Source organism: Phyllobates terribilis, unplaced genomic scaffold (assembly GCF_046119375.1).
Source record: "Phyllobates terribilis strain yellow unplaced genomic scaffold, ASM4611937v1 Scaffold_5__5_contigs__length_657084704, whole genome shotgun sequence".
Classification (NCBI taxonomy): Eukaryota; Metazoa; Chordata; class Amphibia; order Anura; family Dendrobatidae; genus Phyllobates; species Phyllobates terribilis.
The window spans coordinates 49,453,551-49,481,124 of NW_027362765.1; the positions used below are offsets into that span (position 1 = coordinate 49,453,551).

The following is a 27,574-nucleotide window of genomic DNA, read 5'->3' on the forward strand; positions in this document are numbered from 1 at the left end:
TGCCCCATCCAGGTCCCCATCCTGTGGCAATGTTCCCCATCCAGGTCCCCATCTTGTGGCTATATGCCCCATCCAGGTCCCCATGTTGTGGCTCTGGTCCCCATCTTGTGGCTCTGTGCCCCATCCAGGTCCCCATCCTGTGGCTATGTGCCCCATCCAGGTCCCCATCCTGTGGCTATGTGCCCCATCCAGGTCCCCATCTTGTGGCTATGTGCCCCATCCAGGTCCCCTCTTGTGGCTATGTGCCCCCTGTTCTTCACACACATAAAATAGAAAAAAAAAGATGATTCTCACCTGTCCTCCGTTCCCTCGGCGTCCTTCCTGCAGATGTGGCCCGCAGGCACCACAGAGTCCGACCCCTTGACGATCCCGACCTGGTCCAGGAGGAGCCGCCGACAGCAGCGCTGCATTGCCGCACAGAGACTGTCTCCCAGCACAGCATTTTCAATGTCAGCCGCCGGCCAATCAGAGGCCAGCAGCTGACATCTGCATATGGCAATGTCGTCATACTCGCTGCGCCGACACGCAGATATCAGCTGCTGGCCTCTGATTGGCCAGCGGCTGGCATTGGCAGTGCTGGGAGACAGTCTCTGTGCGGCAATGCAGCGCTGCTGTCGGCGGCTCCTCCTGGACCTGGTCAGGATCATCAAGGGGTCTGTGCCTGCGGGCCGCATAAAGCAGCCTCAGGGGCCGCATGCGGCCCGAGGGCCGCGTGTTTGAGACCCCTGGTCTAAATCTTGTTTTAATAGCTCCTCTTTTTTTAAACCTGGAAGAGCTGTCCAACTCCCCCAGCCAAAGTGCCCCAAAAAATGCTTATGAAAAGGTTAATTTGAACAGACACCTCCCATTCTGAAACACAGCCTCCAACTTCACCCCCAACTATAAAAGTAAATCGTACGAAACTGGCCGCCTGTTTAGTACTTTCCACCCCTTCCTCCAACCCTTTAGGGCCTGGCACACCAAACATGATTTAGTCTGATCCTGGAGTCCCCGAGCCTTAAAGGCTAACGCCAATCCTGCCAACAAACTAGTTATCCTTGAAACTGGCCATCCCGACTCCCTACAGTGCCCCAAGAGTAATAATAACAAATGCCTCCTTTGGTGAACTACCCAAAGCCAATTTCCACTCCTCCCACGTTTTCCAAGCCTGGTCATATTGAATCCACATCCTATCTGCTAAGGATAAGGATATCAACTCCCTTACTGCCCTGAAGGGATGCTGAACAGATCCGGCGGGAACATCTGATATGTCAGTCCATCTTGAGCTGCTGAACTCCTCACTTGGTCCCATTAAAAATGGGAGACATTATAACCAAAAGGTTTGAGCCCTGCTTCTGATTTCCGCTACTACCCACATATTTAATGACAGGCCCAACGATACCAAGCGTTGCAAAACACGCACCACGGGTGCCGAACCCGATGTTAAAGAATTAATTGCCTTCACAACACCATCTTGTTTGTTGAAGAAACAAATTTTCTTGTGTTTGAAATTCTCGCTCCATAACAAAAAAAAAATACCACTAAAGGAAAAGTGTGCAGCAGCACAGTGTTTGAACTGAAACCTTGAACCAAACAGGATTGAGGCCAAGTGTTCAACAAGCAGCTGCCCTGAAAAGAGATCTTGAAACCACAATACATGTCTACCTCAATGACCAAACCCAAATCTTCCGCATCTACCATTGGTTGAATCCACACTGGCCTACGGTTGTATGCCTCCAGAAAAACTGGAGATGACCAAATCTTTCTTCCACCCTTTACCCAGCTGGATAAAATGGTGAGGAGACCTTATACCTACCGTCGCCAGTGACAAACGACGGCAAAAAGCTCTCCCCATTTGGCATAATTCTGCATGCAAAGTTCAATTTCTTGAGTAAAGACTGTAGCTCTCTTAGTGTCACCTTCTTCATTTTACTCGCTCTACGTACTTCTGCCAAAAGATCATTCTCTTTTTCCATAGTTAACCTGCATTCCATCAACAATGTATCAATTTCGATACCCAAAAAACTCAAAACCGTAACCGGCCCCACAGTCTTCGCCACCGCCAACGGAACACCGAACCTCTTTGCAACACTCTCCATTGTATGCAACAGAATGGAGCAATCAGAACTGTGATCTGAACCAATATACAAGAAGTCGTCCAAATAGTGAATGCAGGAATTTAAACCTGATAAGTCTTTGACCACGAACGCCAAAAAAGGTGCTAAAGGTTTCAAAATGGGCCCAAGAAAGAGAGCAACCCATGGGAAGACAACGATCCACGAAAAATCCCCTGTCCCAAAAACAACCCAATAGATGTAAGCTATCTGGGTGAACAGGTAATAACCTAAATGCTGGCTCTATGTCTGTCTTTGCCAAAAGTACCCCTTTACCAAAGAAACACACCCACTCAACCGCAGCATCAAAGGAAGTGTAACTCACTGAACATAACTCCAGATTAATCCCATCATTCACAGAAGCACCCTTTGAGAATGATAAATGATGTATTAACCTGAATTTGTTCGGCTCCTTTTTGGAAACCACCCCTAAAGGTGAAACCCTCAAATTGTCTAACGGAGCTGCATCAAATGGTCCTGCCATTCTGCCCAAAACTACCTCTTTTTGTAACTTTTCTGAAACAACTTCTGGAAAAGGATTTGCAGATTTTAATTTCTTTTTACATAACTTGTACTCAAAATCAACGGACGGTATGCTACAACCATCCTCAAAACCCTCTCTCAACAGGGTTGCTGCTGCTCTATTCTGGTATTTATTTAGAAATTGTTCCAATTCTGCTAATCGCACTGGTGTCTCCCTTTTTTCAGAATTTTCTCTCCCTCTATGACGGTTAGACCTGAAACACTTTGATGCTCCGTGAGTGCCCCTACAAGTTGAACACTCATGTTTGAACTTGCATTTACTCTCAAATTTACAGGACCCCCTCATTGAAGCTGAAGCACAGTCCTTTTTGTAACGCCATCGAGTGACCTGACTGTCCTGACCTCTCCCGGTAACCCCATTAAACAACTGGCTCCCTTGACCGAACCATGTAGGATGGTTACTCTTAACCATAAAGCGATGTCTTTACGGTCCCAGCGTATGCTGGGCCGTACTGCCTTGCTTTGACGAAATTGCTCGTCATTTCTAAGCCAACCCTTTCCTCCATAAACCCTATAGGCCTCCCCAATTGCGTCCATATAACAAAAAAGGCCAGAACAATTTTCTGGAGCCTTTTCGCTAATAATGCTAGCCAAGATTGCAAATGCCTGAAGCCAATTAGTGAAAGTTCTCAGGATCAAACGGTATTATTATTTATTTATATGGTGCCATTGATTCCATGGTGCTGTACATAACAAAGGGTTATACCAAATACAGATATCACTTACAGTAAATCAAGGGGTGCGAGAGTGTTAACTGGTAGGCCACAGAGGAGGATGTTGCAGTAGTCAAGGCGGGGGGTGATGAGGGCATGCACAAGCAGTTAAGTAGATTGAGGGTTGGGTTAAGGATCCTGTGTCCCTATACTTGTACTCCCAGCCATGCTCTGTGCCCCGCCAAAAGCCCCACCAGCTGATACTGCCTTATCCAAATTACCCAGCTACGCTGCAATAGGACATGTTCCCCATTGCATGCTCCCTGAACCCATTAACAACGCTAAAACCGCCCCCCCCCCAGGGAAAGAATCCTGACCCCCCCCCCCCCAAACCCTCCCCATTCCCTAGAGCGGTTCGCAAAGGTAAAGCGGTTTGCATGTGAAAAGCCTCACCTTACTGCGTGGGTGCCGTGTTCCCAGCAGCCGTAAGTCCCGGATCCTGCAGACGCCTTCCATGATCCATCTGTACCGTCTGTCCTGAATTGTCAAGCAGACTAGAAGTGGTGTGGAAACTAGGGCCCTTACCTGGTGGGCCGGAAATTTGCACAAGGCCAGCCAATTGCTGCCCTTGATGAACACCCCTGGGCTCATGCCTGCCTGTAGGGGTTAATGCTTGCCTTTCAATAACGTCTCCTGGGGTTGGAACCCCCCTTGTGCTCCCTAACACAGCCTCAGACTGGCCGTGTGCCGCCTGGTGGATGCTCCTGGGCTCATCTACCCCTACTAAGGGGTTATTGCTCGCCGGTCTGCAGTGACTCCTGGGGCGGTTTCCTCTCCTGCAGCTTCCAGGCCCAACCTCAGGCTGGCTGTGTGGATTGCTGAAAACCATGAGGGGCTGATGATGCCACGTTGTGGGCGGAGCCAGCTGACGGCTAGCCATTCGCACCGCCGCGCTGAGGGCCCTGCGCTCTGGCCCCCGCCTTCTAGCTTGGTGTACCTGTCGACAACGAGCGGGTCCCGGTCCGGTCAGAACATCTGCCGCAGCAGCTCCGGATCCATCGGTGTGAGTGGATGAAGAAGGGGGCTGGAATGCCTCACCTCGCTGTAGGCCCATCCGGGAGGTCGGATTCTTCCCGGATTTTGAGCGGCGTGCCAAAGAACCGGCCTTTGTATGATCCGGAGGGTCCCCAAAGGGGCTCCTGATGCGGCACCGAGCCCTAGGGGTATAATCTGGACTCGGGTGCACCGGAGGCCTAGTTCTCCGTGGCCGGCGTCCAGGTTGAGCTGGGGATGCAGAGGCAACTCCTTGTAGCAGACCCCGAATGGATGGCTGCAGCCACTGCTCTCCAAGGGAACCAGTAGCCGATCTTAGCTGCTGCAATAAAGTGTCCACAGACTCTATAATTGAGAAAAAATGCAGAGTCCCCTATAAAGATCTATAAAGTCAGTGGCCACCTAAAATGGTTGCGAGCTACCACATGACCCTGATATTTATAAAGTCACCTCCTACCCCAGCTCTCTCCCCTGTAGCCTATTAACCCCCACAGCACTCTAGCAGCACTGGCTCCTACTAATTCCAACCCTAACCTTGTCATGACCGCCTTCCTTTAGGCCTGAGGGCCCGTCCGGCCTCCTCTTTCCCCTTCGGTACAGCTCACACGTGCATGCAGTTTAGAACATTCTTCCCAATATAGTGACAATCCTTCTTCCACTTCTTTTTGGTAGTAAATTCACATGACTAAAAGCTCACATGAACATTAGATGGTTGTTGGCCAAATGATCATTTATCCCACCCCTATTTCTCCTGACCTCTTCATACACAGCTCGGCCAAGTGCTTCTTTGTTCTTGATGAGAGAGCTGTTCTCAGACGTTTCTCTGGCAGCGGTTTATTTCCCTGAAAACAAAAGTAGCTGGAAATTCAACAGGCTGGATTTCTTTTCTTACACAACATCCTGATGTCAGGAGGTCCCTATACACATTAGACAGCCAGCAGATCCCACTGATATTGGTGGGTTTGGCTGACTGTTCATGAGACAACCAACCCCTTTTAGGTCCCCTATCATAATAGTACAAAGTACATTTTAATAAAAAAATATATAGTTTGGATGTGTGAAACAAACAAAAAAAAGTTCCTGTGCCGAGATAATCTTATAAATGTGCCCCTTCTGTGCACTGGTATAATGGTTGTGTCTGACCGTACAGGAACATGGTCTGATCATACCACATCTCCTGGGCAGGGGAGGAAACATAAGCGAGTATATAGACGACACAGTAAGGGCTCGCGGCAGGACTGATGACTTGACAGAAACTCTCTCTACAATGATAAAACAGACAGGAAAATGTGTTACCTCACAGTAATAACCAGCATTTAACCTGCTGCTGCACTTTGTAACAGGGATAAAAGTGCCTCGTCATGGATAAGAATTCATCGTTCTGCTGATCAACCTGGGTCCAAATGGTTGAACTTCCACCGATCAATAAATTTTCAGCTATCCTTTGGATAGGTGATAATTTCTTTTCATTGGACATCTCATTTAATACAGGTTATGCTTTTGACAGATGACTGTTCCAGGAGATTACAACGACATCAGATATCTTCAGATTTCGAAGCAGAAGATGGCGGCATAACACAACATGCATATGAAGAGCAAAGCAAAGATCTACCGTCTGAACATTTGAAACAGGTCTGATCAAAGACTGTTAAGCAATCTAAAAATCATAAAAGGGGTGATAAAGAGCAAACAACCCACCCGCTAAAGAAACCATATTCATGTTCAGAATGCAAGAAATGTTTTAACCAGAAATCAGTTCTTGTTACACTCACACAGGGGAGAAGCCATATTCATGCCCATAATATGAGAAATGTTTTCATCAAAAAGACTATTTGTCACGGTTTCAATATTGACTGTGGCCGAGGGACGCTGTGAGTGACAGCTCAGCCACCTTAAGGGATCTAGAGTGTACTGGACTGTCGGTTTTGAGAGTGACACTCCAGTCACCTATTCTGATCCTGGGGCGTGCTGGGTTGTCAGCATTTTGAGCAGCAGGGCTGTCAATCAATCTGGTCTGGTCTGCAGGCATGTCCCCAGGTGCCTCCCATCCTTAACCCCTTTACGACCTATGACGTATAGGTAAGTCATAGGTCACCTCTCCCTCCTTGGAGCAGGATTCAGCGCTGAGTCTGCACCTTTTCAGGCACATAACGGCTGATCTGATCAGGGCTCGCATGCACTGTGTTCCTAGCAGTGGTAATTTTTTGGTAATAAAACCTTCATTGTATGGAAAAAAATAGCACACAGTCTAATAAGGGACACATCCCTGAAATCTGTGTTTCAGCTGCAACATTATGCTGTCCTCAGATTACACAGCAAAAACCTGCTGACAGACTCTCTTTAAGGAAAATCTTGTTGCACAATTTATAGAGGGTTCGTGTTAGTTTAAAGTCCAGAATATAGGAAACATTAAAACATTAATTCAGATAACGCATAACAGAAAACTAAAACAACTAATTTTCATGTTCAGTATATGGGAAACCATATAGCACTAAATCATATTTTGGTATATATCATGTTCAATATGTGGAAAGTGCTTTACTAAGAAGTCGACAAGATACACATCAGATAATTCACACAGGGAAGAAGCCGAGGATGTGAGAAATGTTTTGACTGTTAGGTAGCCTGAAAAGTCTGATACTGCAGTATTTTGGTCAATATGATATTGGTTACCTCTGGTTTTCATCCGTATTCCCCTAGCAAGTTAGCTTGAAGTTATTTGGACATTAAAAGGCTGTGGTTACATTATAGAAGTCAAAACATGTTCCGTTGACTCTGCAAATTTGATTCAATGTTCTACCAATATTTTCCAGGCAATTTTGAGGCTTTTTAATCTGTGAATTTATTCATTGCAGATCAAAATTTTGGGGAATATTCTCCACATTTTACTAGTAGTAAACATCTACATGTTATATCTCCTCATATGTTTCCTCTTATCACCAGTAATTCTTTATCATGTTACCTCAGTTGATCTTCTCCCCATTCAGGTGTCTGCAATATCAGATCCTCTCAGTGGAGATCTTCTATATAAGAGAACTTTCCTGATGGACAGGGACAAGATGGCGGAGAGGATATTACACCTCACCCTAAAGATCCTCTTCCGACTTACTGGAGAGGTGAGAGATTCTGATGACGTCACATTACATCATTCTTATCTATGGGAATAACAGATGGACAGAACTGGAGAGGTGAGGACTCTGGAAATGTCTGTAGTGAGTTTTATTAATGTGTCTCTCCATAATCAGGATTACACAGTAGTGAAGAAGACCTCTAGTGAGCACTGTCAGGCCCCTGTGTCTAAAGGACGGGGAAGACCCCTGAGCCCAATCACCGAGCCTCCACCTCACCCCCTGATACATGAGGACATCAATGACCAGAAGATCCTAGAACTCACCTACAACATGATTGAGCTTCTGACTGTAGAGGTGACACTGCTGAGAAATGCATTATACAGTAACGCTTTGAAGGGATCTGGTGATGACGGTATCATTGTATGTGTCAGGTGCCTATAAGGTGTCAGGATGTCGCCGTCTATTTCTCCATGGAGGAGTGGGAGTATTTAGAAGGACACAAAGATCTGTGCAAGGACTTCATGATGGAGGTTCCCCAGCTCCTGACATCACCAGGTAATAGACAGGACTAAATACACATGGCCTATAATTATCTGTATGTAAAGAATGAATTCAGTCCCTGTATGTGTTTCCTCCCAGTTCTATCCAGTAAGAGGACAACACCAGAGAGATGTCCCCGTCCTCTTCTTCTACAGGACTGTAACCAAGAAAATCCCAACGGTCATGTGATAAGTGGTGTGCAGCGTAAACAGATTTCTACAGATGGCGACTCAAGTGAGTAGTACCCAGTAAATGTGGAGAAGTCACAGATTCTACTTCCACATAGAAGCTATTGTGTCTCGATAGGATGTCTGAAATACAGCTATGTGATTTTGAAATTGGGGAGTGATTTAATCTAGGATAGTTCTGCTAAAACCATTTCCTCAGGTGGTGCAAACAGTGTGTAGACTTTAGGAAAATATTTATTTCTAGAGCATCATTGATTCCATGGTGCTATACATGTGAAAAGGGTTTACATACAACATACAAATATAAATTACAATGAACAAACTAACATTGACAGACTGGTACAAACATGAGGGCCCTCCCCTTGCAGGCTTACAGTTTACAAGATAATGGGGAAGGAAACAGTAGGTTAGAGGTTTGCAGCAGCGTCGTTGGTGAGGTGACAGTGAAGTCATTGCAGGCTGGCTGTAAGCTTTCTTGAAGAGATTTGGAACTTTCAGTTGGTACTTGAAAATCAATGTGGTGGATAATTGGATTGGATACTCGGGGAAAAGTCTTGGAGGAGATTGGGTGAAGAATGTAGAAGTGGGAAGTAGAGATAAAGGACATGAGAGAATCGGAGATTATGTGTGGGAAGATATCAATTAGTTCAGAGACAGATTATGGACTGCCGTGTAGGTCAAAGCTAATAGTTTTTGTAAAGAGAGGAGAGAACAAGGCGCAATGGGTGACTCAGTATTGCAATTGTTAGAGGGGTGTGGGGATGGCTACTAACCTTATGAAGTTGTGCACCTCTGCACAACCCCAGTGTAAAGCTCCACAAGCTCCGCTCTGTTGGTGGCTGTCATCTAATTCCAGCGGCGTTCACAGATCCTGATCTCTCGGTGGTGGATCACGTGGTCAGGTTAGTAGCATGTAACGCCGAGATGGACGCCCAGCTTCACCAACACCCCAGGCAGCGTTCCGGAGGGGTTAGGGCAGCGCAGCTTGGAAAACCAGGGTAGAGATTCTAATTAAATTGCTCCCACAGGTGAAAGAACAATAGATTAAAGGCAGCTCTACTGCACCCCAACAGGGGGAAAGGGCCAATCAGTGAATATGAATAGCGGTACCAGAGCGCCAATAACAGGGCAAAAATATTAAAAGGACTGGTTTATTAATACACACAACGCGTTTCGGTGGACACAGCCACCTTCATCAGGTGTGACAAGCAGCAAACAATTGATCCTTATATACATTTGACTAGGTATACAATTACTTAAAAGGGGCGGGGCCAGATACAGAGTAATACCTCTATATTAACCCCTTGAGTTCATATATGCTCAATAGAGTAAAAAGGATTGTTATAAATTAATGCCTAATGAAGCATATAGGGTTCTTATAAAAAGGATTCGCTGTATAAAAACTTGTGAATCCTATAATCATAATACTTTTATAAAAAAAAAAATAATAATTTTTACATACAACATAAAACAATGTATAAATATAAAATTATAAAATTACAATCAGTTTCTATCATTATAATTAGGGAAAAGTAGACGAAGAAAGGAAAGAGAAAAAAAAAAAAATCCCCCCCCCCCCCCAAAATATATATTTTTTTTATTTTTTCTTTTCTTTCTCTCCTCCCTCCTCCCCTCCCTCTCTCCTTTCCCCTCTTCCCTCCTTCTCTCTCTCCTCCCCCATATAAAAGATATATATATATATATATAATAAATTTGCTAAAATATTAAAACAATTATTTAAAAAGTTCTCTTCTCTTTATTAAGGTTGAAACCTTCAGGAGACAAGGTTCCCATTTTGAAAATCCAATAATTTTCACGTGTAATGAGACGATTTAGTCTATCATGGTGTGTATCAACTATATGATCAATGATAGTTAGTTTTAGGTTATTAGGATTTTTTTGATGTTCTTTTAAGAAATGATTAAAAACACTATGTAGGGGAAAGCCGTTTCTAATATTTTGGCCAATGTATTGCAGGCCGCAGGTGCACTGGAGCAGATATATCACATATGAGGACTGACATGTAAGTCTAAAGCGAATGGGATATATCTCTCCAGTGACCGCAGAGACGAATGTTTTGGCTCCGTTATCAATGGATTGACAGCATAAGCATTTAGGGACGTTACATTTATAACATCCATTATTGCTAATAGGAGCTACATTTAAATGGTTTGGTCTTCTACCAATTGTTGTATTGCTAGGGGCTATATAGTTTCCTAGATTTTTACTCCTCCGATATACGACATGAGGAAATTCCGGTAAATGACCAGTTAATATTGGATCATTACTTAAAATGAACCAGTATTTTTTTAATAAACTGGATAACACTTGCGTAGGTTTACCATAAGTAGTAATCAGATTTAAACTGAAATCGTTGTATGGTTCTTGGCTGGTATTCTTGGATTTGTTGATACACAAGTTCTGTGATAGGGATCTAGTTTTGGAGAAAGCATCCTTTAATAATTTCCGGGGGTATCCCTTAGCTCTAAAACGTTTTTGTAAAACCTTAGATTCCAGAAAAAAATCCGAATCATGTGTACAATTTTTTCTGACACGCCAATATTGACCGTATGGAATATTTCTAATCCAGCTGGGTAGATGGCCACTGTCAAATTCAAGATAGCTATTTACATCCACTTCCTTAAAGTGGGTAGATGTGGATATTTTACCCGAATTGTCTATATTTATCTGAAGGTCAAGATATTGAATATTACTCTCAGATATGGTAGAGGTAAAGGAAAGACCCCAGTCGTTAGAGTTTAATTCATCAATAAATTTGGCAGCCTCCACAGTATTTCCTCTCCATATGATAAACAGATCATCTATAAAGCGGCGGTACATAACGATGGATTTATCGGCGCCGAGGGATTGCGCGATGTGGATAGACTCGAATGCCCCCATATATAGATTTGCATAACTGGGGGCAAACCTCGTCCCCATCGCGCAGCCCCTCAGCTGCCGATACATCACCCCCTCAAAAGAAAATACATTGTTCTCAAGAATGAAAGTTATACCCCTCAATAAAAAGTTTTTTTGAGGATCTTGTAAGTTAGGGTCCTCATCTAGGAATTTTTTAATTGCCTGTAAACCCAATACATGTGTGATATTGGAATAAAGAGAGCTTATATCGAGTGTAATAAGAAGACAGCCTGAAAGAGGGGGTAATTCTCTCAATAGTCTAATTAAATGTGTAGAATCCTTTAAATGAGAATCTAGGGATAAAATGTACTTCTGTAAAAAAAGATCAATATAGTGGGATAAGTTGAATGTGATAGAATTAATACCAGAAATAATAGGACGTCCAGGGGGATTAAATTTATCTTTATGAATTTTGGGTAAAAAATAAAAATAAGGGACTTTGAATTTTTTAATGTCTAAAAAGGATTTTTCTTTTTTATTGAGGAAGCCAGCTGTGGAGGCCCCTGCTACAAGTCCTTTGTACTCCAAAAAAATGGTTACAGATGGGTCTGCTTCTAATTTCATGTAGTAGTTTGAGTCGTCTAAGATTCTGAGGCCCTCCTTGATGTACCAGCCTCTGTTCATTATCACAGTCCCCCCTCCCTTATCTGCTCTCTTTATAATTATTTCTTTATTATCCTGAAGGGTTTTTAATGCACATTTCTCCTGGTAGCTCAAGTTATTAACTTTTTTAGAAATTGGGGGGAATGTCCTAAGGTCCCTCAAAATTAATTGTTGGAAAGTTTCAAGGTGTGAACCTTTGTGATGTAATGGATAAAAATTATTTTTCCCCTTCACATTTACATGAGTGAAAGGGTCCAGTAATGGGGGGCCTGGTATATTAGATTCTTGAATGGAGGGGGATACTGTTAAGCATGAACTAATAGGATGTGATTTTCTCTTATCTTCCAATAGAAAATGTCTTTTTAGTGTCAATTTCCTTATAAATTCATTTAAATCACAGAACAAAGTGAAATTATTAAATGGGACAGCTGGACAGAAAGATAATCCTCGACCTAACAGGGATCGTTCAGCTTCAGATAGCACATAGCTAGAAATATTAAAAATACCCCCACAACCGATAGGGGTTTCTATCTGCAGGGAATTTGTATTCTGGTTCATTGGCAAGATTTCATTTTCTTTATATTTGGATTGTGTCTCAATTTCGGCATTTCGACTATTTTTGTTGTTGAGGCCTTGGGTTTTTCCACTCCCTCTACATCCCCTAAATTTCTTTTTCGTTTTGGACAACGTCCAGGGACCACGTGAAGAAAATGTGTAATTTTCGTTTTATTAGTTTGAGATGCAACTGCATTCTGTGGTTGAGGATTTATCAAGATACTATTTTCATTCAAAATCGGAGATAATTCCAAGGATGTCATTCTGTTTATAGGGGGTTTTATGTGGTTTATACCATTTGTTTTATCAGAGGGTCTCCCTTGATTTAAAATATTCAGTGTATCCGCTATCAGGATCTGTCCAGATGACTCCCCAGCAATAGGAGTCTGTATTGCACTAGAAAGCTCTGAGATATTAGATCCACTATGGGATATCTCCTGTGTATTAATATGTAATGTGAAGTTCAGTTCATCAATATCTGCTACTTGTGTGGAAATAGTAGACGGATTAGCAATAAATTCTACATCTGCTGCTTGTGTGGATAAAATAGGTGGATCAGCAATCAGTATGGAGGGAGGAGTAATTTCCATACACATTCCCTCTATTATAAGGTCATTATTTTTTTCCAAATTAGAATTAAATGCAGTATTTTTCTTGTAATTATTGTTAATGGATAACTTCTTTTTATGAGTCTCATATATTGCTTGTTGTTTTTTATTCATAAAAAAACAGTTTTTGAAAACTATTCACTTGTTTTGTATGGTTATCAGTATCATTGCTTAGAATAGGGGATGATGGATTATCCCTAGTTGTTCTCTGCATAGAGATAATGGGAACAGGTGAAATTTGAAGTGGTGATTGGATTTTTTCTTTTTTAGAGTCTTTTATATCTTTCATATTTTTTTGCTTTTTTATTTATTAAATCATTTTCAAACTTAGCCAGTCTTAGTTTTACCTCATTATCTGTGGCAAAATATTCCGCAGATGAAGAAAAGAACTCCAAATCCCCTTTAATTTTAGCTATTGTTTCTAAAGCATGCATAGCCAGAGTATTCCTTATATCAATCAACAATCTGATCAGTGTTGTTGAGCAATCAGAAATACACCTGTCCCATCTTTCAGTAAAAACAATATCCTGAGGAAAGGATGAGTGGAGATTCATTCTCAATCCCTTGGGTATTATGTTATCCTTAATGTAATGTTCTAAAAACATCGTGTCTACGTGATTAGTTATTTCTAAGTTCAAAAACAGTCCACGTAACCTTTTTTGATCTATATCATTCAGCATAGTTGGATTATTATATATGCATCTGTCGCCATCTTTAGAGTCTTTACTAAGGGCTGTATTGATCAGAGATAATCTAAATTTCTCTCTATTGGTCACATAAAAGTCCATAATGATCCAGCAATTTAGATTTTAAAGTCTTAAACACAGTTCTTATCTGTTGACGATTCTGCAAGGTTTTTCCGTCTCTCGATGTGTAGAATAATCTGGGTCGCCCAATTTGCAGCTCCTGGTCTTGAGGCTAAGCCCCCAGCAATAGCAGACTCAATATGTAAAGAGAGGAGAGAACAAGGCGCAATGGGTGACTCAGTATTGCAATTGTTAGATGGGTGTGGGGATGGCTACTAACCTTGTGAAGTTGTGCACCTCTGCACAACCCCAGTGTAAAGCTCCACAAGCTCCGCTCTGTTGGTGGCTGTCATCTAATTCCAGCGGCGTTCACAGATCCTGATCTCTCGGTGGTGGATCACGTGGTCAGGTTAGTAGCATGTAACGCCGAGATGGACGCCCAGCTTCACCAGCACCCCAGGCAGCGTTCCGGAGGGGTTAGGGCAGCGCAGCTTGGAAAACCAGGGTAGTGATTCTAATTAAATTGCTCCCACAGGTGAAAGAACAATAGATTAAAGGCAGCTCTACCGCACCCCAACAGGGGGAAAGGGCCAATCAGTGAATATGAATAGCGGTACCAGAGCGCCAATAACAGGGCAAAAATATTAAAAGGACTGGTTTATTAATACACACAACGCGTTTCGGTGGACACAGCCACCTTCATCAGGTGTGACAAGCAGCAAACAATTGATCCTTATATACATTTGACTAGGTATACAATTACTTAAAAGGGGCGGGGCCAGATACAGAGTAATACCTCTATATTAACCCCTTGAGTTCATATATGCTCAATAGAGTAAAAAGGATTGTTATAAATTAATACCTAATGAAGCATATAGGGTTCTTATAAAAAGGATTCGCTGTATAAAAACTTGTGAATCCTATAATCATAATACTTAATAGGATATATTGTCATCTACCACCCTATATTTTATATTATATAAAAAAAAAATAATCATTTTTACATATAACATAAAACAATGTATAAATATAAAGTTATAAAATTACAATCAGTTTCTATCATTATAATTAGGGAAAAGTAGACGAAGAAAGGAAAGAGAAAAGAAAAAAATAAATTCCCCCCCAAAAAATTCCCAAAAGTAGTTTTAACTGGAATAGTAAGCCAGTGAAAGGATTTTTAGAGGGGTGAAATGGAAGATAGGCGAGGAGAGAGGTGGATTAGTCAGGCAGCAGAGTTAAGGATGGACTGGAGAGGTGAGAGAGTGTTAGCAGGAAGGGCAAAGAGGAGCATGTTGCAGTAGTCGAGGCAAGAGATGATGAGGGTAGGCACTTACATTTTATTAGATTCAGGGTTGAGAAAAGGATGAACTGTGGAAATATTTTTGAGGTTGAGGCGGCGGGAGGTAGCAAGAGCTTGGGTGTGCTGTTTGAAGGATAGGACAGAGTCAAGGGTTACTCCGAGGCAGCAGACTTCCGGTACAGGAGGAGAGTGTGATGTCAATTATTGTGATAGAGAGATCGGGTAGGGGACTTGAGTGGGATGGAGGAAAGATGATGAGTTCAGTTTTGCCCACATTGAGTCTTAGGAAGCGCGGTGAGAAGAAGGATGATACGGCTGGTAGACACTCTAGGATTCTGGACAGCCTAGAGGTGACGTTTGGGCTAGAGAGGTAGATCTGAGTGTCATCAGAGTACAGATGATACTGGAAGCCATGGGACTTTGAGTTGTCCCATGCCAAAGATATAGATGTAGAAGAGTAGGTGTACCAGGACAGAGCTTTGAGAGCTACCCACAGAAAGAAGGAGAGATGAGGTGAAAAGGTCAGGGATGAGAAAATGAGTAGATGGTGGTCAGTTGGGGAAGAGGTGAGGTTAGGGAGCAGAAGCAGGTGAAGATGAGCTCTAATGTATGTCTATCTATGGGTGGCTGCGCAGGACTGTTGTGCAAGACGAAAGGTTGAAGCAAGTGACATGAGTATGGGGACTGCTGATTGGAGGGTGTCAATAGGGGGGGGGTCATGTTGAAGTCACCCATGATGGTAAAAATGTCGAAAGAGAGAAAGAAGTTGTCAATAAAGGCAGTAGCCAGGCCCGGGCAGCTGTTTGAGGCTCACTTGGAGGTTGCAGGGAGAGTGGATACGGGGAGAGTGCATTTCAAAAGGAGGAAGGGCAGAAGTGAGATTTGATTAAAAGAACAGTTGTGAGAAAGGATAATACCAATTCTTCCAACATATCTATTGCTATGGCGAGAAGTATGGTTGAAGTGAAGGCCACCGTAACACAACGCAGCAGGGGAGGCTGTGTCTGAGTATGTCAGCCATGTTTTGGTTGAGTCCAAGGAAGGATAGGATAGGTAAAGAGGTCTTGAATGATATGATGCTCATTGCTGATGGAACGGGCGTTCCATAGTGATCCACAGAGAGTTAGTGGCAGAGTGGGGGTCAAGTGAATGGACTTTATGTTGGAGAGGTTGCACTAGTTTCTAGTAGGTGGGGAGTGATAGAAGGAAGAAATAATTGGAGTATTAGCTGAGAAGGTCCAGGATTGGGAGTAGGAGAAGCAAAGGGAGAGCAAACAAGTGGGAGGAGGAGAGTGACCGGCTTGTTATGTGTTTTAGAAGCAGGGATCTGAGGTTTAGTAGCGGCTCTGCAAATGAGGCAAGTGGGAGGTAAAAGAAATAAATATTTGATTTTGTGGGTTTTGAGACCATGAAGGAGAATAACGATTAGTGGAGTAATAACTGTAATGGCATATGTAAGCATGGTGTGTAAAAGTAATTGTGGGAAGATAATAAGGAAGGTGCGGTTAGTAGACCATTGTAGCGCTTACCTTCTCATCATTTCTAGTACATTGCTGGTATGTTTCTGATGTGCACTCAAAGGCTGCACTTTAATGAAGAGCACACATAGACCAAAATATTTGGATCTGTTGATATTATTGATACCAAGGAGATCTGAGGGAAATATCTCTTTTGCTTGAACCTTTCTCATACTGACTGGACATTTTCCACTTTGTAGTGCAATCAAGCTTACAAGTAAGGACCCATCCTCCCTGCACTGTCAAGTATTGGAGAATTTTCTCTACTTGAACGTGCATTGTACTGTCCTAAATTACAAGCAAGTTGTACTGGTGAATAGAGCTACATCTCTGTATACTTGTGCATTTCTATAAGCCTGTATTCTGGGGGTAAAATAAAAGTCAGATTTTGTTTTATCTATAAAATGACTAAAAAATAATGAAAAATAATTACAATAATTCAATTTTTAATACAGCTTTTTTTTTAAAAAATTTAAAAAACAAACATTTTCGGTTTCCATGTAATCATAACAATATGTACAACACAGTGAAAAGATTATTTACGGTGATTGGTAAATGTTGATTGATTTTTATTTTTTTTTCCGCTTATTTATTTATTTTTTTTATAAAAATGTAACACTGAGGCTGTGTTCACACATGGTTTAAATGCTGGGGTTTTTTTCTGCCGCTTTTTATCTGCATGTTTTGTGCAAGTGTCTACACCACACTACACAATAAAAATCTTCACTGATTATTGTGATTTTTGTGGCATTTTTTTTTTTTTTTTTCCACCTTACCTGATGTGCATTTGGTGCAGATGTGAAGTGGCATTTTTACAGGGTTTTTTTTTATCATACAGAAAAACTTTGATTCTGCACTTAAAAATACAACTGCATTTTTCCTTTCACACATGATGGTACCATGAGAGAGGGTACCCTTCCCTGGACAGGAAACCTATTTGTACAAAAAGATGGAGCCTCCCATCATTCTACAGTGGTTTCCTGTCCTTGAGGCACAATCCTGTTGAGCTCCCAGGCGCTGCCTGGGATCAGGTGGAGGTAAGCAAAGAAAACTTAACAGAAAGCTGGCCTCCCACGGGGTGGTTGATAAGGGGTAGTTTCCCCATCACGACCGCGCCCGGCCCCAGGAGAGCCCAGTTAGAAACCTGGGATGGAACCAGATCGGTGGTGGTTGGCTGACATCACAGCTGGCGGACGCTGGACCTTTAGATAACTGAGCACGGCCCACTGTCTCAGGGCGTGGTTGGTCTTCACGGATCAGGAATTATCCAGACTACATGGGCTCCTCCAAGTGACTACACTTAGGATCATCTACTAAGTTTAGATCTCTCCATGGACACTTCGGCTGACCTGATGGATTGTTCAGGCAAAGTGAATCGTGACACGGCTACCCCATTCACTATGGTATGGGCGAGTGACTGTGTGGCAGTAAATGTTTTTTCCCCCTTTCCTAATGTATTGATATTAATACTCTAGAGAGAATGGCCTAGGAAAACCTCAACTAAGGTTTAAGGAATGTGCGGTTTGTAAATCCAAACTGGAGTCCTCCTTCACTAAGCTTCTATGTGAAAAGTGTATTGGGGAGATCGTAGCAGCTGAGCCCCGTCTATGTTTAAGCTGAAAGATGATTATAGAGAAAATTTGTACTACCCTTAAGAGAACAGGCATGATGGTTCATGGATACTTTTTTTAACACTGGATAGTCCAGATGAAGTGATCTGTGTCCTGGCTACCCCATCCACTTTGGTTTTGGGGATGGTAAGGGTGAGTGGCTGTGGGCCATAGCACTATTTTCCTCCTCCAATTTGTTTATATTAATGTCTAAGAGGATAGGCCTTGAAAGGCATTAGACTTGACAAAGGTTAAGGGAGCAATTTTGGAAATCTAAACTAGGTGTCTCCTTTACTGATCTCTAAACTGTATTAAGAAACTATTGCTGTTGAAACGAAGTCCAGGTTAACCCATTAAGCAGTTGACTGAGGGAGAAATATGTAATACCCTAATAAAGCAGACTTCAAGTGGACACGCAGCAACTTCTGAGCAGGTCAATTGGGCCTCTATCATATACCAAAAAAAAAACCTTCAGAGAGATGGGAAGCTTCCAGTACATAAAAAAACCTATAAAGATTAGACCCCTAAAATTTAACTTTTAATGAATTATCTAAAAGGACTAGAAACTCCACAGTAGAAAAAAAAGCAAAACAAACCACAATAATATAGTGTTAGGGAATGACCAAAAATAGGTTACTCCTATATATGATACTATTCTGTGGAGAATCCGCTTTAGGGATCCTTCTAATAATATAAGAAAAGAGAATCACCACTGCATGTGATAGGGATTATATCCTGGGCTCGGGTAATGAATGATACACTTTATCTATGAATTTATAAGCCCTACTAGCACAGCTCGTTGGAGTTTGGTATTATCCCTCTATTTCCCTAGAGCTGTTATTATGCCTATTTGAACAGTTGTGTTTTTTTTTAAATGTTCATTTAAATGGTCGCCTCTTAATCTATACGTTCATTTCCTTCTATCTTTTTTGCACGATTGTAATTTTGTATTTGTTAGGATAGGGGATTTTTTAAGGGACATAAGGGTCACCGTCGTTGAGCGGAGGCGCCACGTATCACAAATTAGGGTGCCAACCTTCGCTGCCAGGAAGGGGGAGATATTAGGGATAAAGTAGGGACAGGTTTAGCCTGTACTCTCTCCTGGTCAGTGTGTAATCTATTTTTGGTCATTCCCTAACACTATATTATTGTGGGTTTTTTTTTTTTTTTTTTCTGCTGTGAATTTTCTAGTCCTTTTAGATAATTTATTAAAAGTTAAATTTTAGGGGTCTAATCTTTATAGTTTTTTTTGTGCTTAATTAGGCCCGGTTTACATTTTTTGATAAGGTGTTTAACTAAATCTTCCAGAACATCCCATAGAGGGAATTATATTTATATCCATAACAATGTTTGCAGTGATCGAAAAGAAATGAATATTTTTTACGGACATATTGGTAAACCATAAATAATCATTATGGCTGTAAGTGATGCATATCTATGGCCCATAATTCTGATACCCCAGTGAAGTACACTCGTATAGCGCTGGGCTGCCCGCCTAATTTAATAGTATGGCAGTAACTTATAGGCTATAAGCCAGACATTGACATTAGATGTGTGTGACCAGCGCCCTATACAAGCCTTGCTTGTGTGACATTTCAATACTAAACAGTAAATCACCCCCTCCATGAATTAGTAGGTTGTGATTGGTTGTCTCATCGGTATTTTGCGCCTGTCTTGCCTCTGCCATTATCAATTGAGGGTTGCTGCTTCCTGTTAGCGCATGAGGTTTTTTTTTTTGTGACCTTGGAAGGTAATTTGTTTTCTACAGTCAGGACACAAAGGTGCCCTATTTTTACAGACCGTTACAGACCGTTCTGGAGTATTTGGACGATTGGCAACCCTGGCTGGTGAGATATCTGGACCCTTGATATAATGAAAAACAGGTTGAAGCTAGAATCCCTCTCCTTCAAAATCAATGGCCATTCTGGGCTGAGCGTGCCTGCCCTCGTCAGATTGCAGACGTCATGCAGTTTGAGGTCTGGCAAGTACCAGCATGGGAGACTGACTTAGAATCCCTGGTTCTGTGTGAAATGTGGGGGAAGGAACATAAAACCGCAGCTTATGCAGACGACCTGCTACTGTTTATAACCAATCCCCAAAAAGCCCTGCCAATCATATTTGATATACTAGATAGGTTCAAAGATATATCCAATTTCAAAATTAACATGGACAAGTCTCAAGCCTTAGATATTAACCTCAAAAAAATGTGAAAGCAAAAATAATCCAAAACTCCCCCTTTAACTGGTCTTCTTCAATCCGATTCCTAGGTATTAAAATTTCTCCCAACCTTAAGGACTTATACAAGGATAATTTTCCACCCTTACTATCCAAAATTGATGAACAAATGTCCTCTTGGAATGCCCCCTGTTTGTCCTGGATGGGTAGGAAAAATCTCATGAAAAGTATAATTTGGCCAAAAATCACATACTTATTACAGTCTCTTCCCATACACTTACCTGGCCCCTTTTTTAAGGAAACCAGAAGAGTTCTTTCACAATTCATCTGGAACAAGAAAAAAACTAAAATCTCATTGCAGGTGCTTATCTTACCCCACCAGAATGGAGGCATTGATTTTCCATCTCCATTACACTACCAACAAGCCATACACTTACAAAGAATAGTTGATCGGGTAAGGAGTCCAGAAAATAAGCTTTGGATCCAGATAGAGGAGGAAAACATCTCCTTTCCTCTAAGACAAATTATATTCTCCAAACTAGGGAAGTCTTCTAATTTTCAGCTGTCAATCCCTTTCACTCCAGTCACACAAAAAATATGATCACTAAAACACATAAGAGAGACATGTGTTCCCTACCCTCACCGCTGATGGGAATCCGAGATCTTTTCCTATCTAATACACCAGAACTGAACGAGGCAATACCCCAAGCAATATGAAAATCTGATACCATGCTACAAACCCTAACGGACACAGGGCTGATACCTTCAATTAAAGAAATAGGAGAAAGATTGAACGTTGAGAACTTAAACCCCCTTCTGTACCACCGTTTTTTACTTCATTACAAACACATCACGCTAAAAGAAGATATTATCAGACAAATTACATGGTTTGAGACACTACTGGATAAATGTCCTCAAAGTTGTTTCGTAGGTTCTTAAGATTAATTTATCCGTTTTACCAGAGATATGTCTGCTCCATCTGTTTCCAGGTGACCTCTCCAGAAAAGAAATCTCTGCTAAGACATCTCTTGGCTTCTGCTAGATTGTTAATACCCACAATGTGGAAATCAAATCAACCCCCCACCTTAGACCAATGGGAACAGAAGGTGGAGCAGATATATAGACTAGAAGAACTAACAGCCTGGGAACTTAGGAAACACTCTCTCTTCACGATATGGTCCCCCTGGCTCTTTTTCAAAAATTCTCATAACTGAAGATACAACTGTTACCCTCTTCCCCAATTTAGAGACAAAGTCAAAAGCCATATGTCTAATTCTAAGAACATTAAAACTACTAGGAAATAATAACGCCTGGTTTAGGTTCTTGTACTGACACAAAAAAAAAAAAATAAATAACTCACTGATTAGCCCTTTTCATAATATTTAAATCCAACCCACCCAACATACATCTGAAAACCTAATTTATTCTGTTCTAAAATATCCTCCCCTCTATTTCCATGCCTTCCCCACCCCACCTTATTCTACCTACCCCCCCCCCCACTTGTCTGTCTTCTTGTTTTTTCGACACACCTATTTATACATTATTATAAATGAATAATAATCAGTTGTTAAAACCTCTGTTGTGTATAACTATGCTATATACCAATACTTGAAAGGTGGTGTTCTTTTCTTATAATGCTAGCGTGTTGTGTACTGTTACCTTTTGAAAAATGTAATAAAAAGATTTTAAAAAGAAAAAGAATCCCTGGTTCCATTGACAAACCTCATGTATTCTACCCCACTTAAGATTGAGGTTTAGTTTACTCTCACTTCTTCTTAGGGTATGTGCACACGATCAGTGTTCGCTGCGGATTGGACGCAGCGCAAGTGCGCTGCGTGCAATCCGCAGCGGCCAGATGTTACAGCATAGTGGATGGGATTTATACAAATCCCATGCCCACTATGTGTCTGTGGCACACTTGCAGAAACAAACATGCGGCACGTCTTTCCAGACCGCTGCATGTCTATTTCCTCCTGTGGGTCTGCATGCAGGCTTTCCCCATAGACCTAACTTCTATGGGGAAAGCCCGCCTGTGGGAAAAAAAAAGCGGCAGCCGCTCATTTGCATAATGAGCGGAAGCCAGAGGCAGCTTCTTCACAGCCTCGGGGCCGCAGCCGGCTCCGGATTGTCTGCACATACCCTTAGTAAGGGAACCAAGCGGGATGAGAACTATTATGAACTTTAAAGGCTTAAACAAACAAGTTTCTAAAATACAAAGAACTAAAAAAATGGAGAACCAGATCTGTGCTGGATCTGTTATACCAGGACTAGTTTAGGTCGATGCAAGATGCCTACTACCATATACTAATCCACCAGGCATATCGATAATTCTAAAAAGAGTTGTCCACTATTAGGACAACCCTTTCTCATTCCCCATGTTTGGCCCCATTACAATAATAGAGCTTATACTCCCCTCCCTTGCTGGCGCTGTTCCAGCTGTGTTTGCGCTTCGTTCTCGGGGCTCACGTGAGGTTATGTCACAAGCACTTGGCTAAGTGTCGGTCTTTAAGTGGACCTTCACAGTAAACACGTTAGTCAGGGCACGGGTGATGTTATGGTACACGTGTTGGTGGGGATGGCACACTGGGAAGAAATAGTGGCGCTGGAGACTGAGTACCGAGGGACTGACGCCGCTATGAGGTAGCGGAAAGTCTGAGTCTCCACTAGCCTAAACGACAATATTTCCAGGGCAAGCAGTCTGGAAATGTGCCCATTTAGTGCTTGGGCCTGTGCGTGGGTGGGTGGGTATTTTCGCTTGCGTTACAAAGCATAGGGTAGGGACAGCTGAACACTGCGCTGGAAAAAGGAAGTAGACGTGGTTGCTGATACTGCTTGCAAATGTACAACGACATCAAGCCGAGCAGGAAGCATCCATGCCTGCGTCATGTACAGAGGATTGGCGAGCACGTAGCACAGAGGAAGAGGAAGTGTCGTCATCCACAGACAGATTGTGGATCCAGGAGTTTGGCCCTCCTAGTCGGGTGCTTTGATGACATACGAGGGGCGATCCAAAAGTAATGATAATCAATACTAAACACAATGAATATAGTAAAAAAATATATATATTTTTCTACATAGTCTCCTAACAAGTCTATACATTTAGTCCATCTCTTTTCTAAACTTAGAATTCCCTTCGGAAAAAATTCTTGATCTTGACCCTCAAAAAAATCCCCAACAGCGGTTATCACGTCGCTATTGTCGTCAAATTTCTTGCCCCAGAGGTGTTCCTTGAGCCGAGGAAAGAGAAAGAAGTCACTGGGGCTAGATCTGGCGAATAGGGGGGGGTGTTCCACCAGTTCAAAGCCCGCTTCTTGAATGGTAGCCATGGCAACTGTAGCTTTGTGAGCCGGCGTGTTATCTTGGTGAAACAGCACTCCAGCCCGCAGTTTGGCGCACCTTTTCTCCTTGATAGCCTCCCGCAATCTTCTTATTTGTTCTGCGTAGTAGGAGCCCGTAATAGTGGCTCCCTTCTCCAAATAGTCGACCATAATAATTCCTTCAGCATCCCAAAAAAACGGACGCCATAACCTTCCCTGCTGAGCTTGACACTTTGAATTTATTCGGCGTCGGTTCGTTGGCTCGTTTCCATGTCATCGATTGTTGTTTCGTTTCGGGATCAAAGTGGTGGATCCAGGTCTCGTCCATGGTCAAAAAACGTGACAAAAAATTCTCCTTGTCTGCTTGGAACTTTTCGAGATTTGCTATTAAAATGTCAACTCATTTCTTCTTTTGCTCGTCGGTTAATATTTTTGGCACCCAACGCGCCGAGACCTTTCTCATATGCAATTCTTTTGCAAGGATTCTTTGAATACTGCCATATGAGATCCCTGTGACCTCAGCTACATGCCTGATAGTCACTCTTCGATCGGCCAATACAACTTCTTCAACTTTTTTCACGTTTTCTTCATTGAGGGACGTGGATGGGCGTCCTTCACGATGTTCATCTTCCGTCGATGTTCTTCCCAGCTTAAATTCCTTGGCCTAGCGTGCAACTGTGGAATATGGAGGAGAAGAGTCCCCCAATGTTTCCACCAAGTCGCTGTGTATGTCTTTGGTAGTCATTTTTTTCAAGCAGAGGTATTTGATGACAGCTCTGAGCTCGTTTTTTTCCATTTTGATGTTCACTCCTCGGCAGTTCCTATTCAAATGAATGTAGCTCCCGGGAATCGTGGACTATTTAAGTGATTTTTTTCCTGGACTAGTGGGTACCTAAGAGAGAAGAAAACATTTTATTTTAATTTCTGTGTGTAATAGAAATAACCGATTATCATTACTTTTGGATCGCCCCTCGTATGCCTGAGCATGCCGGTGTGGGTCAGGCTGGTAGTGGTCAGGCCCTGCTAATCTTGGTACAGCACAGGTTGCAAATGACTATTCGTTTATCGTCTGCACTTTCTTTAAAAAACACCAGACTGGGGAAGACCTGTGTGTGATCACGTGTCTCCTGGCACTCGCCATGGTGGGAGGAAGGTGATCAAAGTGAGAATTATGTGGACTGGACTGTTTGAAAGACAGGGTGGTGCTGGGAAACATACTGGAAGCATTATCTGCTATCCAACCGACCACCTGTTCACACTGTTTCGGCTTCAAAAGTGGTGTCCCGCACCCTCCTGCAAAGTAGGACAGGAAGCTAGGTCTCATGGATGATCGTGTTTGCTGTGCTCCCGCAACAGGAACAGTTTCACCTGTCCCACCGCCTGGGCCTCTGCGTGCACCATCAGCAGCATGTTCACTTCCTCATCTCTTACCACACACCTTGTGCATTTTAAATCAGGTATATAGGCCTCCAAACTTTTTACAGTATTAATAGGGCAAAAAATTATTTTACCCTGACATAGACTGTTGTTTTAACGGTGCAGTAGCGGCGGTTGTATACTAGTACTGCAATAGTAATATTAAACCTTGCCTAGATGCCTCTATTCCTAAACTTTCCCTCCACTTAACAGCGATTTTACTACAGAAAGGAAAATATTTAGTCCTAAAAGGGAATGTTATTTTAATGCTACAGGAGCAGTATACAAACAGAAGAAGAAAAAAATCCATCGAAGGGAGGAGATAAATAAAAACTTGGTTTATTAAAAAAAAATCTACAAATCAATAAAAACCTGTGTGGTAATGAACCACAGCAAACACGTTTCAGAAGTAGTCCATGAATAAGGACCATGTTTGAAATGGGTTTGCTGTGGTTTATTACCATACAGTTTTTTTATGGATTTCCTCCCTTTGCTGGATTTTTTCCTTCTTTTTGCTAACTTTTCCTTGACAGACTGCAACGTTCTGTGCATGGAGGATCCTGCCCTTGGAGAGCTGAAGTTGCTTCTGTGTCTGCTGTATATAAGTACTCCTATAGCAATATTATTAAACTCAGACTATATGCCTGCTTTAACGACGCTTCTCCTCCTATAACAACTCTCCCTGAACTGAACACAGCGTGCTGAGCATTGCGTCACCGTGACTTGTATAAGACCCCCATGACGCAATGCGGCCGACTAATCAAAGCAATGCCACTAGCCAACATTACTACGGCATTACTGTGCATGGCTGGCATTCCCCGCATGTTCATTAGCTGTTTAACAGGTGCCAAACATGCGGGGAAAAGAAAAAAAAACAGTCTTTTATGTGACTGTGTGAACATGCCCTTGCAGAAACAAAAAGCAATACCTATTATAGTGAAGCTATAAAGTTATGTAAGCTATGTCTATGAATGAATGGACAAAAAAAAAGAAAATTCATAGGTCCCAACTGTCCCAGGACACCGAGACAGTCCTGGATTTGGATCTGCACACCACTGTCCCGGACAGTGTGCTCAGTATCATTCCCTGCCTCCTCTGACATCTCCTCCTGTCAGGGTAGAAAGAAACAGTAAATGGGTGTAGTCCAAGTTTGCCACGTTGCGTGCCACATAGTTTGACTTTTTCTGTAAAAGTTGGGAGGTATGTAACTGTACCGTGTGTGTGTATATATTTTTATTTATTAGTGGCATGTAATATGTGGTGTTGACACTACGTTGAGCTGACATACCCTATGAGCAATACCTGCTTGAATCCTTTATTCCTACAGCTTTCTGGTGTCTTTTCCTGAAGATCCTTTTTCCACTTGTCACTGTGAACAAAGCTCGGGATGAGCCCACACATTATGTTGATAAAATCAGTTATTCCTGTAAAAGTTTTGTTGCACTTGCATTGGATTTTTTGCTGAAAATAAGTGTAAAAAGCATCAACCACAAGAGTGCTGTATCTTGAAAAAAATTTTTTTATTGGTTTTTATAGACAATAAACACCAATGAATCAAATGGGCCAAATTAACCTATGAAACACCAAAATAAATGAAGTCAAAGAGAGAACTATGAAAAAAATGGTGGGATGCCTGGACCCATAGTATGTATAAGCTGAAAGCTATGTCATCCACCCTGTGCGAAACGCGCGTCGGGTGCGTGGTGGGTGCTTGGACCTCTGATCTGAGCTCTTTGGTAACTATGGTTATATCTTATTTTTGTGTATAGTCCCTTTGTGCATTGATATACCTGTATATGTGATTGTATTGGGATAATGGATCAACAGAGGTTATTTACCTATTATTATTATTATTAATCTTGGACTGTTATTATTCTTTGTGATAAATATATTTATATATACACCTCTTTCTCTGTTGCTCGTGATATTTTATATCATGTTTTATATTGATTACCAATGATATATTTATGCTGGTTATCTGGATGACATAGCTTTCAGCTTATACATACTATGGGTCCAGGCATCCCACCATTTTTTTCATCTGTGGTGTGCCTTGTTTTTATGATTATTATATGTAATTTTTAATATGTATTTCATTAAAGTATTGGCATTTTTTCAACTTTGGGTCTTATAGTTGTCTCTTTGCCTTCACTGGTTTCTATAGACCTAGCAATTAGAAAATTTGTAAGGCGTGCGATAAAGGGCGGATGAGTGGAAGTGCTGATTATGGTGCACGCAGACGCTGAGAACATCGGGTAGGTGTGACTACGCCTGTTGCTGGAGCTCAAGAAACATGCCCATCCAAGACACATAGCTTCATGTCCCACTTTGCAGGGAGGCACGGGACACCACATCTGAAGCCACACCAGTGCGAACAGGTGGTCGGTTGGATATCAGATCGTACTTCCAGCATGCTTGCCAGCAGCACCCAGTCTTCCACACGGTCCAGTCTTAACAGCCAACAGTCTGGATCACTTAATCCTAACCCTGATCCTCCTTCCTCCCACCATGTTGAGTCCCAGGAGACCAGTGATCCCACACTAGTACAGTCTGCTGAGCTCTTTACAATATCCTTTCTTGATTGTGTCCTCTCACTCTGCATGTTCCAAGAGGGACAGGAGAACATGCTGTTTAGTGATGCAGAAAACTTAGAGCAGCCACAGTCAA

General features: G+C 42.2%; 1 protein-coding gene across 3 annotated transcripts in view; it reads left to right on the forward strand.

Annotated features, from left to right (window-relative positions):
* Positions 1 to 27,574, forward strand: part of LOC141271905 (uncharacterized) — a 62,643-nt gene that overhangs the window by 19,499 nt on the left and 15,570 nt on the right. For 2 of the 3 annotated variants that reach the window (XM_073682130.1, XM_073682131.1), the window contains exons 6-10: positions 5,834 to 5,974; positions 7,330 to 7,458; positions 7,588 to 7,767; positions 7,845 to 7,968; positions 8,053 to 8,187. In XM_073682130.1, the coding sequence (XP_073538231.1) occupies positions 5,834 to 5,974; positions 7,330 to 7,458; positions 7,588 to 7,767; positions 7,845 to 7,968; positions 8,053 to 8,187 (709 nt within the window). The remainder of the gene's footprint in view (positions 1 to 5,833; positions 5,975 to 7,329; positions 7,459 to 7,587; positions 7,768 to 7,844; positions 7,969 to 8,052; positions 8,188 to 27,574) is intronic. The other variant, XM_073682132.1, reaches the window with a different exon arrangement.